Source organism: Sander lucioperca, chromosome 4 (assembly GCF_008315115.2).
Source record: "Sander lucioperca isolate FBNREF2018 chromosome 4, SLUC_FBN_1.2, whole genome shotgun sequence".
NCBI lineage: Eukaryota > Metazoa > Chordata > Actinopteri > Perciformes > Percidae > Sander > Sander lucioperca.
In genome coordinates this window covers 11,634,783-11,650,012 of record NC_050176.1, presented here as the reverse complement: position 1 = coordinate 11,650,012, position 15,230 = coordinate 11,634,783, and the positions used below count along the sequence as shown (strand labels likewise).

Sequence of the window (15,230 nt, the reverse complement as noted above, 5' to 3'; positions counted from 1 at the left end):
GTTACTCTACAAACGCAGATACAAACACAGATTGCGGTTTATTCTAAATAAAAAAAATTGAAAAACTCTTTTAACATGAAATATTTTCATCTGTCATGGATTTTCATTATGAATCAAATATTTTCTCAAACACTCACTATATACTATCTACTTTAAATCAAAATACTCAAAAAATAAATCTCATATCATGAGTGAACTTAATATGTTTTAATAAGACATTTTTCTGATTGTTCAGCTGTTTGTGTCTCTGATGGCAGGTTGAAGTTGTGAATCCTGACGGCACTCCGGCAAAAGGTGTTGCAGTGGTGGTCGACCCAGGCCAGGTGCAGGCAATAACTGCAGCCAATGGCATGGCAAAGCTTACTGTCAATGCAGGTGCAAGTCTGGCAATCACCGTAAGTCTCACTATTTTTTATGTATATTTTTTGCATTACAACCCGATTAGCAAATGGAAGCTTAAAGGGTAATTCGTTATTTTTGAAACTGGACCCTATTTTCCCATGCATTGATATCTAAGTAGTCTGGCTTTAAGGAAACGGACGAAAATACATGCATCCTGCGGGAATTCCTGCAGCACCGGAGCAATCCTGGAAGTGTAATGACGAGGATATAGACAAAAGACAAAGAGGATTAGATAATATCCAAGTGACTAGTGTGAACAAAAATCTTAAAAAATGGTCCAGAAATAAGCGAGAATTATTTAACCGGCAGCCACAAATAGGACTGCAAAGGAATCCTTAAAGCGTACCATTAATTTCTGTCCGCTAAAAGTGCTGGTTTTGCCACTGACATGCTCAGATTGTTATTCTAAGTGTCTGACAACATTATGGTAAGGATACCTACAGTGATAGACATCTTTGTTAAAGAGAGTCCTTTTTGTTTACCCAGAAACAGACACAATATTGCCATCACCACACTCACCAGATTCTATTTAAATAATCAATATTTTTAGCTAGCGTGTATAGATCCAACATATTTTCATATGTAAATGGGTGAATTAGGGGTTGATTTCAGCCAAACCAGAGTGGTAATGGTTGTGTGATGAGGTGGGATGGTGGGGAGCGCCTTTTTGGCCCGCTCAATGCCCAGACTCAAGGAAGACACCGGCAACGCCACCCGGGGAATTTCACCCCGAGAATAGGATTTGGTTAAACCACCAAAATACAGAAAGCACACAGGTTTGACTTATGCAGGAAGCCAGAGACGTAGTTCCGTTAAAGACAAGTATTTTATTTATATAATTACTAAAAAACCTCAAGTATAAAATACCACTAAAATACCATACACACAAGGGTAAGAAAATGGGGGAGGATCAGTGCTGAGGCCTTAGCAGTGGAGGGACGGGGTCAAGGGCTGTGGGATCTCAGTGAAGGATCACCCCAATCACACGTGAACACTGATGCTCCTGGAAAACACCGGTCAATTTCAAATGTGGCACTGAAAGGCACGTGGAGGTGTTTATAGCCTGGAGTGAGCTCATACAAATAGCCCGTAGAAACAGAAGTCAGTCGAGACAAAACAGCAGTGTGGCGGGGGAAGGTGCAGATACCAGATACCAGCGCCGGCAAAGCAGTTTACAAACCCTGGCATTAGGGGTATTAGGGCCCGAGCGCCGACAGTGGCGAAGGCCCTATTGAAACTGAAGGAATTATTATTCTTCCTTCTGTCTTTCTTCCGGCAAATGAATTGCCTTTTTGAGGGACTTAACATACTCAAAAAATTGGCGGTTTCGGGAATAGGCGCACAAAAATGGCTTGCTAGCTTATTTGTGCAATTTTGGCCATTTCTACATGTCGTATTTTAACAAATTCCTCCTAGAGATTTAATCTGATCGACTTCAAATTTGGTCTGTACCATCTTAAGACCTTAACGATGAAAAGTTATTAAAAGAAAAACTTTTCATCATAGGGCATGGCTGTGGCGGGGTGGCCATTTTGTGCGTTTCGCTATCGAAACAGGAAGTGGGTGTAAATTGAGTGTACATTGTCCATTTGGCTCGAAACCTTTCAGGATTCATAAGAGTCCAACCATGAGGACATCTAATGGCCGATATTTACTCAAAGTCATAGCGCCCCCTTTTTTGTTTGGACGGGTCAGTGGAATTTGTTCCCTTCCCGAAACCTAAAACCCAAGGGAAGAAAGGCCGGGCGTGGATCAAGCAGTGCGGGAGGCCCCATTCACAACTAGCTAAATGTCGACAGTATTAACAAAAACACATATGTTTGCTCCAAGGCAAGAACACGCTAACGCTAGCTAACTCAGCACAGCATTGCTGGGAAATAATGATGGTTCTTTGTTCATAATGCATATATTTGAACGTAAAATAAAGGACAATTCCAGGGCAAAACGAACCTAGGGGTTAAATAACAGATGTGTACCCACTCGATCGCTCTCTAAGACATGTTTTCATGCTAATCGATGTGTTTGGAGCTTGAAACAAGCTAGCACGGACCACTGATTAGCTTACAACGCTAGTATTCGGTGCACAGGGAAAGTAAAAACAAATCGCTATTTATACCACTAAAAAAGCTCAAAATATCACCACACTTCAACAGTAGCCTAATGAGGGTCCCTAAATGTTAACCGAAGCATTGAGAACTTTGTAAGTGTACAGACAGTTTATTAAAAAGATAGATTATAAAGACAGTTGCATTCTCGTATACAGGCGGCCGCCGTCTTGGGAGCTACTGTCTTGTCTAACTGTTTGAACCAGGGGTAAATTACAATACAATAAAACGGATTTTAACTACCAACTTTCGTCACCTGCAGTTCAAATTAGGCTGTATTCCATGCTCCTTTGCCATGTCTCAGTCAGCAAGAAAAGGCATTTATCAGTAAATAAATCATTCAGAATAAAGGACTTGTTAGTGATGGAGGCACAGACCCACTGAGGAACAGCAGAGGCTTGGGCTAGGCAGTGCAGATACTTGGAAATGGAAGGTTTTCCCGGGGGAAATGGCCTTAATGTTACAATAGTCTGTGTATGAAAATAAAACAGAGATTGTGTTATTGCCAGTGACTGGCAGTAGGGGGGGTTAACACTGCAAACAATGTCCTCAGAAAAGAGGTAGTAGTAGTTAGTTATTTTAACCGCAAGCGCGAGCTAGAGGGGTTTGTAGGGGCAAGAGAGTCTAATTCATAATTATGTAGAAAAGGTTGTCTGTTAAAATAAGAGAGCCGAGGCCATTTGGGTGTATACCATTACGACGGAAGAAGGCTGGGCGTTTCCAGAAGATGTTAAAATTGTCAATGAAAGCTATGTTGCGGACTATGCAGGCAGACTGAAGCCAGGTGTTGAGGCTAAGAGAATGACTAAAGGCCTCTTTACTGTCTCGCGCCAATGTGACGTCAAAATGACGTAGAGCTCGCTGGCACGCCAGGATTTAAAGTGCGCGACCAGAGATTGTGCACCACTCTAATTTTTTTTCCGGTGCACAACAAAGCGGAAACAGGAAGCATGGACAAGTTCTCTCTTGTATACTTACTGGGTTAAGATGAGTTATTTTATGGTGAATGAAAGGCGGGGTGCTGTTGCATTGTAAATGACAACATCCGGTATCTGAATATTCTATTTTATTTTCGAGTGATTTTATTTTTTGTTATATGAAATAGAAAATGAATATCAAAGCATATTTTTAAATATCTCTCATTCCCTTTTGACCAGGAAAAGGAAAAAACGCGTTGTATTTCAATTTCAAATTTCGTATTTTAAAACGAAAATCAAATTACCATTTGTTTTTTGTTTTTTAATACCTGTTTATGAAATGAAAATCGAATGACCAAAAGATACACTGACCTTTATGTTGTACTGTCAAGCTATTGTATGAAAATCCCTTTCAATTCTTGTCAGTGAATGTATTTTTGTTAGTCCATTAAGTGTTTTTTTATTGCTAGGCTACTGCCAGGCAAGGTCTTCATACAATAGGATAGACTTGAGACTTTTTAATGTATTATTTAATCATCTGTTTGTGTATGCTTACCTGTGTGTGTCGTTGATTGCAGGCAAAGACCAATGATCCTCATATTTCAAATGAAAAGCAAGCATCAGCCACCATGGTAGCTCTCCCATATACCACTCAAAGCAACAGCTACATTCACATAGGTAAAGAACATCCTGAAATAACATTAGATGTTGAAAAAAAGGTGGTGGAATTGGCAAAGTATCCACCATGCACTACATATTTTCAGTGTCCAACACTCATCACAACATATCACATTTGCAGGTGTGGATACAGCTGAGCTGGAATTAGGAGACAACCTCAAAATCAGCCTCATCCTCAAGAGGCAGGAAAATCATGACATTGACATCACATACCTGGTGAGAGACGTTTTACACCTGCATGTGTGCATGTATAACTTTTTTTGTTGCATCCCACAACCTGTGTAGTCTATACATGTTGGATAAGAACTGAGGTTATCTATGTCCATAGATCCTGAGCAGAGGTCAACCGGTAAAAAATGGCCGTTACAAGACGACAAGAGGCCAAATACTGATTCCTCTTACAGTCACTGTTACCAAAGAAATGCTGCCATCGTTCCGCATCATAGCCTACTACCACACAGATGGCAATGAAGTGGTATCAGACTCTGTTTGGGTGGATGTAAAGGACTCCTGCATGGGCTCGGTGAGACACATATAGTAAGATTTATTTTATATAGTCTAACTGCTTTAACGTTGCCTCATTCATTGACCTCCCCTTCACATTTAGCTGAGGCTGGAATCCTCCAAACCTGCTCCATCCTATGAGCCTCGCAGGTCGTTTGGTCTGGAGATCACTGGAGACCCAGGGGCCACAGTGGGACTGGTGGCAGTTGACAAAGGCGTCTATGTCCTAAACAACAAGCACCGTCTCACCCAGAAAAAGGTAATTTCTTAATTTCATATTTAACAAATATAATGTGTGACAGTGGTTTAATTTTATATATATATATATATATATATATATATATATATATATAAATGACACATTAACTTTCATGTTTGTTAACGTTTGGATTCAAATAACATCCAGTATAAATTTGTCCTGCAGCAGACATGTATAAAGTACTAGAGACCCAGACTTGAGTAAAAGTACAAGTGCTCTATCAAAAAAGCGACTTGAGTAGAAGTTGAAGTGCTCTTTAAGCACCACACTTAAGTGGAAGTACTAAAGTATTCAACATTTTTTGTACCTAAGTAGTGCAAGTAGTTTATTTTAAAATGTACTACTCAAGTACTGAAAGTAAAAGTACAAGTATTGTGTTACGTAGTTATTAAAGCAGTCAAAAGTTTGAATAGCATATTGTTTATATTATTTCAAATGTTTAGCCTAAAGGACACTCACAATTCCTTTGGCTGTAGCAGCAGTACAAAGACAGGAATGTACAACACAGCAGCATGTCATGAACGGCTGGTAGCTAGTTAGCTAGCGGTTACTGATAGCTCAAGCTGATGTGCCATTTGTGTATTATATTTGTAACTTACCTTTATATATATGATATAGGCACTTCATTCTATATGAATTGTCTTTCACTCCGACAAATGAAAACATGGACTCTAAGTAGGGTCAGGGGTGGTCTCCTTCCTCAGCGCCACGATCACTCAAAGTTGAAGATGTTGAAGGTGGTGTTTCTGGTTCTTTCATCTCGAAACAAACTATCAAAGCTCAAGTGTTCTCAATGCAGGCAGGCAGCAGTGTGAAAGGCAGAACGGGAGCATGCGCGGTCTTCTTATAAGACAGCTTGATTGTTTGATTTGACAGAGCCATCTATCATTCTGGCAGTGATAACGTGGGTTTGGAATGATTCGTAACATTTTTATAATTGTAACGAGTAACGATGCAGCACATAAAAAATGTATCGGAGTAAAAGTATTAAACTTATCAAAAATATGTACTGAAGTAAAGGTGGAAGTAGGATAAAAATATAATACTCCAATAGAGTACAGATACAGTCTTTAAGTACAGCAATCTGAGAATAAAGTCAGACTTCTTACTTTTTGTCAGAATTCTGAGTTATTTTTTAAAACTTAAAAAAAAACATTTTGTGGCCTTAATCTTAATCCGTAGTAGTGAGAGTGGCTTTGAACAAGCAAATGTGTTTTAGAGGGATGAGACATCCTTTCCTCTGAAGCGCAACGTTCTAACACCCTTCTCGTAAAATATGGACGCTTGGTCAGGTGCCTTTGTCTTTCTTATTGACACTAAAAGTCTCCTTTAGCGCTTTAAGTAAACGCGCTTGGTCGGGACTATTGCCGTCCCTTTAGCACCGTCCCTTTAGCGCTATAAGTAAACGCGCTTGGTCGGGACTATTGCCGTCCCTTTAGCGCTATAAGTAAACGTCCTTTGTCGGGACTATTGCCGTCCCTTTTGACGCAGTTATGTTAAAGCAGCCATATTATGCTCATTTTCAGGTTCATAATTGTATTTTAAGGTTGTACCAGAATAGGTTTACATGGTTTAATTTTCAAAAAACACCATATTTTTGTTGTACTGCAGTGCTCTCTCTCACTGCTGCAGACCCTCTTTTTAGCTGGTCTCTGTTTTAGCTACAGAGTGAGACCTCTTTTCTTCTTCTTCTTCTGTACTATCTTTGATTGCACTTGCACATGCCCAGTAGCTCAGATGTAGATCATGTCAGCTAGCTAGCTCCATAGACAGTAAAAGAAAGGCTGTTTCTACAACTTCGGTCAGTTACAAGGCAGGATTAGCTGGGAGACTTCTAAATGAGGGCGCACATGTAAGTAGTTCTTTTGTAGATTATGGTGAACTTGTGTGTGTTGTAGCAGTGCTTTGCTATTGAGAACGAGGTAGCATGCTAGCGTTAGCATGTTAGCATTAGCATTAGCATGCTAACGCTACGAGCTAATGGTTGCGGTTAGCCTGCTCGTTTCGGCTTGTGACGTCACAAGCCATGCTGATTTTGAACAGCTCACCCAGAGAATGAAGACAGGACACATTCAGAAACCGTAGCTCACTCTAAACAGCATGGGTGGATTTTTTTCAAAGTTTGTATGCGTGTGGAAGCACCAAAGACACAAAAGAACACCCCAAATCCCAGAAAAAGTGACTTTTTCATAATATGGGCACTTTAAGGAAAGGTCGTGGGTGGGCTCACGGTTCCATGACACGCGGGAACTATGGGACGGTTGGGTTTAGGAAAGGATCGTGGGTGGGCGTACGGTTCCGTTACACGCCTGAAGTACGGTGAAGTTGTTAAAGATGATGCAACGCAGACTTGTGTTAAAATGTTAGAAGGTTACAGTTTATAGTTCATATATTGCAGTAGCCTTACTGAAATGTTACACAGATATTTGTACTTTCTTCATTTAAGTGACTGCTTATTTTGGAGTAATCAACATGCACAGCTATTTTTGGTGTCATAGAGCAGAGTGATATATGACATTATTTCTAGATAATTTCATTCAGTTTAGTGCGTTTAATGTTTATTATATCCAAGATATATAACTGTGTATTTAGGGACATGCAACACATTAGTGAATGAAGTGTATGTTTGAGAATAACTATAGTTTATTAGTCTTTATTGTTTCATTGAGTGTGCACAAGAGTAAGAGAGCATAGTCTATTATTGATATGAATGGGCTAATTTCTAGCTATAAGCCATTTAGTGCTATTATAAATGGCAGCCTTACGTGTAATTGTTTTCTGTGTACGTTTCCAATTTTGACCACACCACACACATACTACCACCAAAAACTGTTCATTTTCTGGAGAAAGGGAAGTTCTGTGTCTTCTGTGTCTGATCAACAAACTGTGGCAACGACACCTACAATATGTCTGTTTAACTTGTGTAACAAGTGTAACCCTATGTCTTGTCTGCTCAGGTGTGGGATATTGTAGAGGAGTATGACACAGGCTGCACACCAGGTGGAGGAAAGGATGGTATGGGTGTGTTCTACGATGCTGGGCTGTTGTTTGAGTCCAACACAGCTTTTGGGACTCCCTACAGACTAGGTGACACTACTTTCTACTACTTTCTCTTCCCTTCCCAGAACATACTCCTCTTTAGGCTTTGATATTGTACCACTGAAACATCCCTAATTACAGTAGGAGAAAGAGGGTGTAAACGTTCTCTTTCATAGCATTCATTTTAATGTCTCACTATAAGCCCCCTCACATATTCACAGACACACTAATATATCATAATACGTCAGGGCCCTGCATTCATACTCTCACCAGAGGTATGCCTGTGCCTCCCAATATAAAATAAATTCTAAATTATTTAGTTCAGAAAACAACTTCCACCACCATACAGTACCAATTGCTGTTAAGGTAGAGAACAAATCCCCAGTGCAAGTATATTTAACAATGACGAGGTGCTAGCTTAGCCTTAGGGAGCAGGTCATCCATCTGGACAACTGGCTACTGCTGGTGCGCTCAGACATTGTGTTGGCACACCTGGCCGATCTGGGTTTTGTGGTGAACAAGGAAAAGAGTGAGTTCAATACAGAGACAGAAAGTTGCTTCCCTGGTCTGACGCTGAATTCGTTCACCTACGCAGCCTGCCTGTTAGCCAAGAGAGTGGACACTTTTAGTTCCACTCTGGCACATTTTGTTGGGAAACAGGTCTGTACGGTCTGTGTCTCAGGCTGTTGGGACTAATGGTGTCAGCACTGTTGGTGGCAGGCTGTACATAAGATATTTGCAGAATTGGGTGGCTTTTCTCAGACTGAACCCTGTGCACCACAGACCCCGCAGGGTTATGGTGTTAGCAACAGATAAACATGTGAGTGATATCTACACTCTGTCTGTGCATCCTACTTATATACGATTCCCCCCTGATACGTTCCTTGTGGGCACATTCCAGCAGAGGTTGCAAAACATTATACAGTACAAAACTTAAGTCTAGTTCCAAGCTTGTTGGATTCTGCTAAAGAACTTGTCTGTTGCGTTTCCAGAATTGAAATGTCCGGCCCCCAGCAGGAGGAAACGAGCTGCAACTATTATGGACATCACAACCAGCTTAGGTAAGAATCACAGCTCTAAACTACCCAATAACCACATATTCAGTCATCTTCTACCTTTCCATACTAAAGAGAGAAGGAGCCCTCATTTCATGCAGGTTTTACCCTCCCTTTTCAATTTTTTGTCCTAGGATAGAGTGTGTCACATGTTGTACTGATTGTGATTTTGCCCTATTTTATTAAAACTAACTTGACTAGAAAAATATTTTGTATTTATTAAATAAGAAATATAAAAATTTCTAACAGCTTTCCAGTTTACCATTGTTTTTACCTCCATATCTTCTTACCTCTGTCGTTCCTCCACAACCCTCTTTCTTCCCAGTGAGTCAGTATGAAGACCAACTCCAACGTGACTGTTGTTTGGATGGCATGAGGAACACCCCCCTCTCATACACCTGTGAGAGGCGCAGCGAATACATCAGTGATGGTGCAGCCTGTGCCGCAGCCTTCCTGCACTGCTGCAAGGAGATGGAAGCCCAGCGAGCTGAGAGGAAGGAGGATAGCCTCATACTGGCTCGCAGTAAGACACAGGGACAAGGGATGGGGGGAAGCCCTGGATGGTTATTCATGGTCATACTGGAAGTTAGAAAACAGTCAAAATAGTAACATTTTTTATGACACTTTAGGTGAGGAAGATGACAGTTACATGGACAGCAGGGACATTAATTCTCGCACTGAGTTCCTTGAAAGTTGGCTGTGGTCAGACATCAAACTGCCTGCTTGTCCTCAGGAAAACCCTAACTGGTAGGTCAACTAAAATATAGACACAAACAATACACTGATGACTTCATAATGACACCACTAGGATGTAGAGCTATTCTTTACCTCTCAAAGTGTTAAAACTTTTCTTTGTTTCAGTGACGCCACAACATTGACGAAAAATGTTCCTTTGAAAGACTCAATCACGACCTGGCAGTTCACTGGCATTAGTCTGTCAAGAACTCACGGTGAGGATTCAGTAGTCTTGCATTGCCAGACCCTCCTCCACAGCGCTGTGGAGGAGGGTCTGGCAAGCCCACAATCATTCCAGGATGGGAGAAAAACGTGCTCTGGTGTATTGGCATTTCATTTAACCAATCACAATCGTCTTGGGCGGCACTAAGCGCTAAGGCCTCTGCAAAATAGACCCGGGAAGGAACTTGTTTTGGTGGAACGTGTATGTTCAAAAGTTGTTTTAGTCGTACAAGAGAAAACTCAGAATGGACAGATGGTCTAGCTAGCTGTCCGGATTTACTTGCAGAGATCTGAGAAAAGGTTAACCAAAGTCCTGAAAATCGACCGGAGAAAAATGCCAACACAAAGGAAGCCCAAGGCAACGAATATCCGTCCTAAATGAGTGAAATCCGGCAACAGAGTAACCCCGGAAGTAGAACGTTGTGGATAGACTAGGATTCAGTGACTAAAAGATTTATTGTGCTGTAGTTGTGCCTCTAGCCTTAAACCGCTCCCATCCCTTACAGTTCACCCCCTCTCTATCTGTTTCATCGTTTTTTTATCCCTCTCATCTTAAAGGAATCTGTGTTGGCGAGCCATTAGAGGTCATTGTCCGAAAGGAATTCTTCATTGATCTCAGGCTGCCGTACTCTGCTGTCCGTGGAGAACAGCTGGAAATTAAGGCAATCCTCCACAACTACAGCCCCGATCCTGTCACTGTAAGTCAGTGTTACTCTGCTCTGGTGTTTCCAGTTCCAGACCATCCTCACTCAGAGAACTGACGACTGTTAAGGCGGTTGTGCAAGCAGCTTATAACAACATGTATTTATGTTTGTTGTTTAGCGGCAATTTTTAGCTGCTCACATAGTGGTCGGGCCCAGAACTGAGACAACCTTACTGGTACTAATGTATACAGTGTGTTTTTCCATTCTTCTGAAGAAAACAACGTCAAGCATTACATTTCTTTAAATTAGGAATGCATTATTGTTAGGTGACCTAAAATAAAACTTATGATTATGATCCTATTATTCACTATATTGGGTTTTTATCTTTAAAAACTGTGCATACTTCAGTTTCTTTCTCCATCTTTGTCTTGTTTTTAAGGTGCGTGTGGATCTGACTGATGAGGAGCATGTGTGCAGTTCAGCCTCTAAACGTGGAAGGTATCGCCAGGAGGTTAAAATGGGGGCCCAAACTACACGAGCTGTACCCTTCATCATTATTCCTATGAAAGAAGGAAAATATAGCATTGAGGTCAAAGCATCTGTTAAAGATTCTTCGCTCAATGATGGAATCATAAAGAAGCTACTGGTGGTGGTAAGAAAAACAGACTCCATCTAGGGGGTTTAAAGCTTATTTATACCATATAACAACTGTTCTCTTAAATGTCAAACCTGCAATAAAAAAGTTAAACTTTACATTTACATTTACAACGTTATGGTTGGAATGAACTGTATGTGCGGCTACTTTCAGGCTGTTGCCACCAATTTAGACTGATTTTCAGCTGTGATGTTGTATGCAGTCACTTGCTTGATTTGTCTGGGCTATCCAAAATCACTGTTATTATCCATTTTATGATATGACAATGCTATGGTTTTGGTTAGGTTTAGGCAGAAAAACGACTTTGTTAGGTTTAGGAAAATAACCATGTTTTGTGTTAAAAATTTGGGTTCAAATAAGTACTGGGGGTACAACTACAACTTCGTTGTTGTGGTTACAATGAAAACCATGAGTTAAAGGTTAGGGAATTATTGTTGTTACGTGTTGAAAAAAACATTGACTGCCAACAGTTGGAAACAGTAAACCAACAGCAAACTCCTGTGTTAATTAAAGGAATCAGACATCAGACCGACAAGACTGCTCCAAAATAGTTTCTAATTTCTAATGTTTGTCCTCAATGTTGTTTTTTCAGCCTGAAGGCGTACTGGTTAAATCTTCTCAGATTATACTCCTAGACCCCACTAATAAAGGTGTAGGTGAGTTTACCAATTAATTAGCTAAATTATGTAGTCATTTAGTAATGTTTTTACCATTTTCTACCTGATCCCCCAACTCGCCCACTGTTTCTCCCTTTAGCTGGTAAACAAGAAGTCATTCTCAACAGTGGAATTCTTAAAAAAGATGTGGTCCGAAACACACCTACTAGCACACAGATCTCTGTGACAGGTCAGATATTATGTTATATTTGGGCATATTTGGGTTATGTCATACAGTGCCTGTACAATGAACTTTGTATAGGTGTAAATTGTTGTGTGGTGTATGTTTTGTGTGTCTAGGGAAAAATCAAGTTCATCGTTTGGTGAGGACCGTTAGTGCGGACGCTCAGAATACTATGATCGTCCAGCCCCACGGCTGTGGAGAGCAGAACATGGTCAGCATGACCCTACCAGTCATTGCAGTCATATATTTGGACAAAACCAACCAGTGGGAAAAAGTGGGACCTAAGAAACGTGTCAAAGCCCTCCAGTACATCAAGGACGGTGGGCTCAAAGATGTATTTATTTGCACAGATACCAGAAATCTTAATAATTGATTGATTCCCCTCCGTGTGGGATTTTAAAGCTTCTGATTGGTAGAATTGATATCAAAAAAGGCAGTGTGGTAGACAGTAATGCATACTATATCCTTGCCCCACATATACAAGCTAGGGGCACTGAGAATTAATAGTCTGAAAGCAAAACATAGACTCATAGACCATGTTTTAACCAGGGTTGTCAGTACAAACAAAAATCTATGCCAGCAGAATCATTTGAAAGATGCTATAATCACAGAATGTAACAGGACTTCTCAAACTGGTTGTGTTGTTTGTGTCCAGGCTACCAGAATGAGCTTGTCTTCCGTAAAAATGATGGGTCTTTTACTGCTTGGCCGGATCGAAAGAGCAGCACCTGGTGAGGCATCCAAACATCCATGAACTCATATGTAATTGTTTGCACATCCTCCTCTAACTTAGATTCTGACAATGAGAGGATGATGTTTGTCATGTGTGAATAAATGAAACTAAGCTTCCTCTCCTCTCTAAGGCTGACAGCTTATGTTGCCAAGGTGTTTGCCATGGCTAACAGTCTGGTGGCAGTGCAAATTCAACACATCTGTGAAGCCATCAGGTTTCTGATTCTCAACGCACAGCAACCTAACGGCATGTTTAAAGAAGTTGGAATAGTTATCCATGGAGAGATGATTGTGCGTATACTGATTTCATTGACATCTAATCTTAATCTTGGTGCTACAAAAACAGCTGATCGAGATGAATACAATTACCTATGTGAATATGAAAAAATATGTGTGTATGTGTGTGTAGGGTGATGTGGCAGGTGTAGAGTCAGATGCCTCCATGACGGCCTTCTGCCTCATTGCCATGCAGGAGTCTCGCACCATATGTTCTGCCAGTGTTAATGTGAGTACTTCATCTGCAAACAATGTTTTCTCTTTTTCCCTCACCTCTTTCACTTCATTTACTGACTCCACAATAGTGTTGAGTGACACAAAGTTAATGTATTAGTCATCTTAATCTTTTTTAAACATTATTATTAGCCACTTAAGTTAATGTAGTTGTTTAACGATGTGCTTTTGGCCTTGGAATTAATATTTAGTTACCACTATAGGTAATGTTACACAGACATGTTAACGATTGCAGCCTACATTAGCCCAGACAAAGACATTGTTTTATTGATTCCTTACATTTTTCGTTTGTTTCTTTAGTTTTAGAATTGTTAAAAAAAAACTGCTTGTATGACGACTGTCGCTCCTACCACATTCCCATACTGGAATCAAAAGGTCCCCAGCTCCCCAGAGCGAGGGGTTTAGTGAATGGTCAATTTTGCTAAAAGGATTCTTTTGAAGCAATTGACACATTCGACAAATTTGCTAATTAAAGGTTGTATTAGAAAAAGTGACCCCTCTTCTACAGTCTACATCTCTGCTTTTAAATACTGTAGCAGATTAACAAAGACATCCCATTTTCACACCACAGACACCTCTCTGACACGAGTGGTGCTTAATGAGGCCTCGTTTTTGTCGGTTTGATTGTTGACATGTCGAAGCGATGCATCAAAATATCTTGCTGCCTTTGAATCCAGCCTCAGCTATTGTCCAAGGTTAAAATTATACAGCATTCCTGAACAGACGTGGATATATTTGAAATAGATTCACTACTGTTATCTGACCTTGTTTTTTCCTTCTATCCAGAGTCTGCCAGGCAGTATAGACAAAGCAGTGAACTATCTGGAAAGGCGTCTGCCCAGCCTCACCAACTCATATGCTGTTGCCATGACGTCATGTGCCTTGGCCAATGAAAACAAACTGAACAAGCAGATCCTCTACAAGTTTGCTTCTCCAGGTGTTGTCACACAGCAACATTCCTAAACTAAAATTCAGAAACAGAATATACGGTGTGATAAATAGATAAAAAATACTACACATCCACAAATAATAACTTTAATAGGATTATTAGAGCCCGATCAAAAATATGTTTGAGCTATTTTAGAAAAGTGTATAATTTTCATAGATTCTCCACCAGAACTGATAATGTTATTTTTCAGCCATGTAGTGTCCTGCTTAGTACATATTGGTAAGAATCTTTCAATAACAAATCTTAAATTTCCGAATTTTAATCTCTCAAATATTGATATCTGAATGTAGCATGGGTAATAACAATGATTAGCAGTAGTACTTCTCAATACTGAAAAGAGCAGACACAATATGGGATTTTAGCTATGCCTTGAATCCAACTATCTTTAACTAAGAACAGTTTACCTCTATTCGGCCAGGCTTCTCCCGGGGCTCTCCTGCTTCTAAAAAGAGTGGGCACAGCAGTTGTTTCCTCAAACCCTTGCTGTTACCTTCAACTATCTCTGAATGTTTGTCCCTGCTGTAGGCATCTATTTCCCAGTAATGATGTTGTTGCTTTTTACATCACACAGAGCCATTGTTTGCATCATTTTACACCTGTTGGTAATCGGTGGTAGTTTAGGGTCACTTGGTCCTCTCTTCTTTCTGTAGCTGCTGCATCCAGGCACCAAACACCATGGAGGCATGTTTGTATATTTATATCGTTTAATCAGTTGTCTGAACAAAGAATGCTTCAATTGACTACATTTGGCATCAATCCCAACTGGACATAAACAAAAAAGGTGGTGAAAAATCATTACTCAGTCGGGCTCTCATGTAGCTTGTATATTAATTTCTGCTTAAATGGCCTTACTACGATAGAACGATTAGTTAAAACTCTTTAAAGTAAGCAGATTTGACTTTATTTTGTATGTTATCTTTATACAATTCAATATTTTAAGATGAGGAATTGGGGAATTATTAGTGAATGAATCTTGTTTCAGGT

The 15,230-nt window shown here is 40.2% G+C and overlaps 1 protein-coding gene across 1 annotated transcript in view; it reads left to right on the top strand.

Annotated features, from left to right (window-relative positions):
• LOC116042834 (complement C3-like) overlaps positions 1-15,230 on the top strand; it is a 31,138-nt gene that overhangs the window by 6,068 nt on the left and 9,840 nt on the right. The window contains exons 11-29 of the mRNA XM_036000428.1: positions 258-395; positions 4,003-4,102; positions 4,224-4,318; positions 4,431-4,625; positions 4,710-4,865; positions 7,823-7,952; positions 8,897-8,965; positions 9,285-9,482; positions 9,589-9,706; positions 9,821-9,909; positions 10,475-10,614; positions 11,000-11,212; positions 11,808-11,871; positions 11,972-12,061; positions 12,172-12,375; positions 12,711-12,786; positions 12,919-13,078; positions 13,197-13,292; positions 14,084-14,234. Coding sequence (XP_035856321.1) covers positions 258-395; positions 4,003-4,102; positions 4,224-4,318; positions 4,431-4,625; positions 4,710-4,865; positions 7,823-7,952; positions 8,897-8,965; positions 9,285-9,482; positions 9,589-9,706; positions 9,821-9,909; positions 10,475-10,614; positions 11,000-11,212; positions 11,808-11,871; positions 11,972-12,061; positions 12,172-12,375; positions 12,711-12,786; positions 12,919-13,078; positions 13,197-13,292; positions 14,084-14,234 — 2,482 coding nt within the window. The remainder of the gene's footprint in view (positions 1-257; positions 396-4,002; positions 4,103-4,223; positions 4,319-4,430; positions 4,626-4,709; positions 4,866-7,822; positions 7,953-8,896; positions 8,966-9,284; positions 9,483-9,588; positions 9,707-9,820; positions 9,910-10,474; positions 10,615-10,999; positions 11,213-11,807; positions 11,872-11,971; positions 12,062-12,171; positions 12,376-12,710; positions 12,787-12,918; positions 13,079-13,196; positions 13,293-14,083; positions 14,235-15,230) is intronic.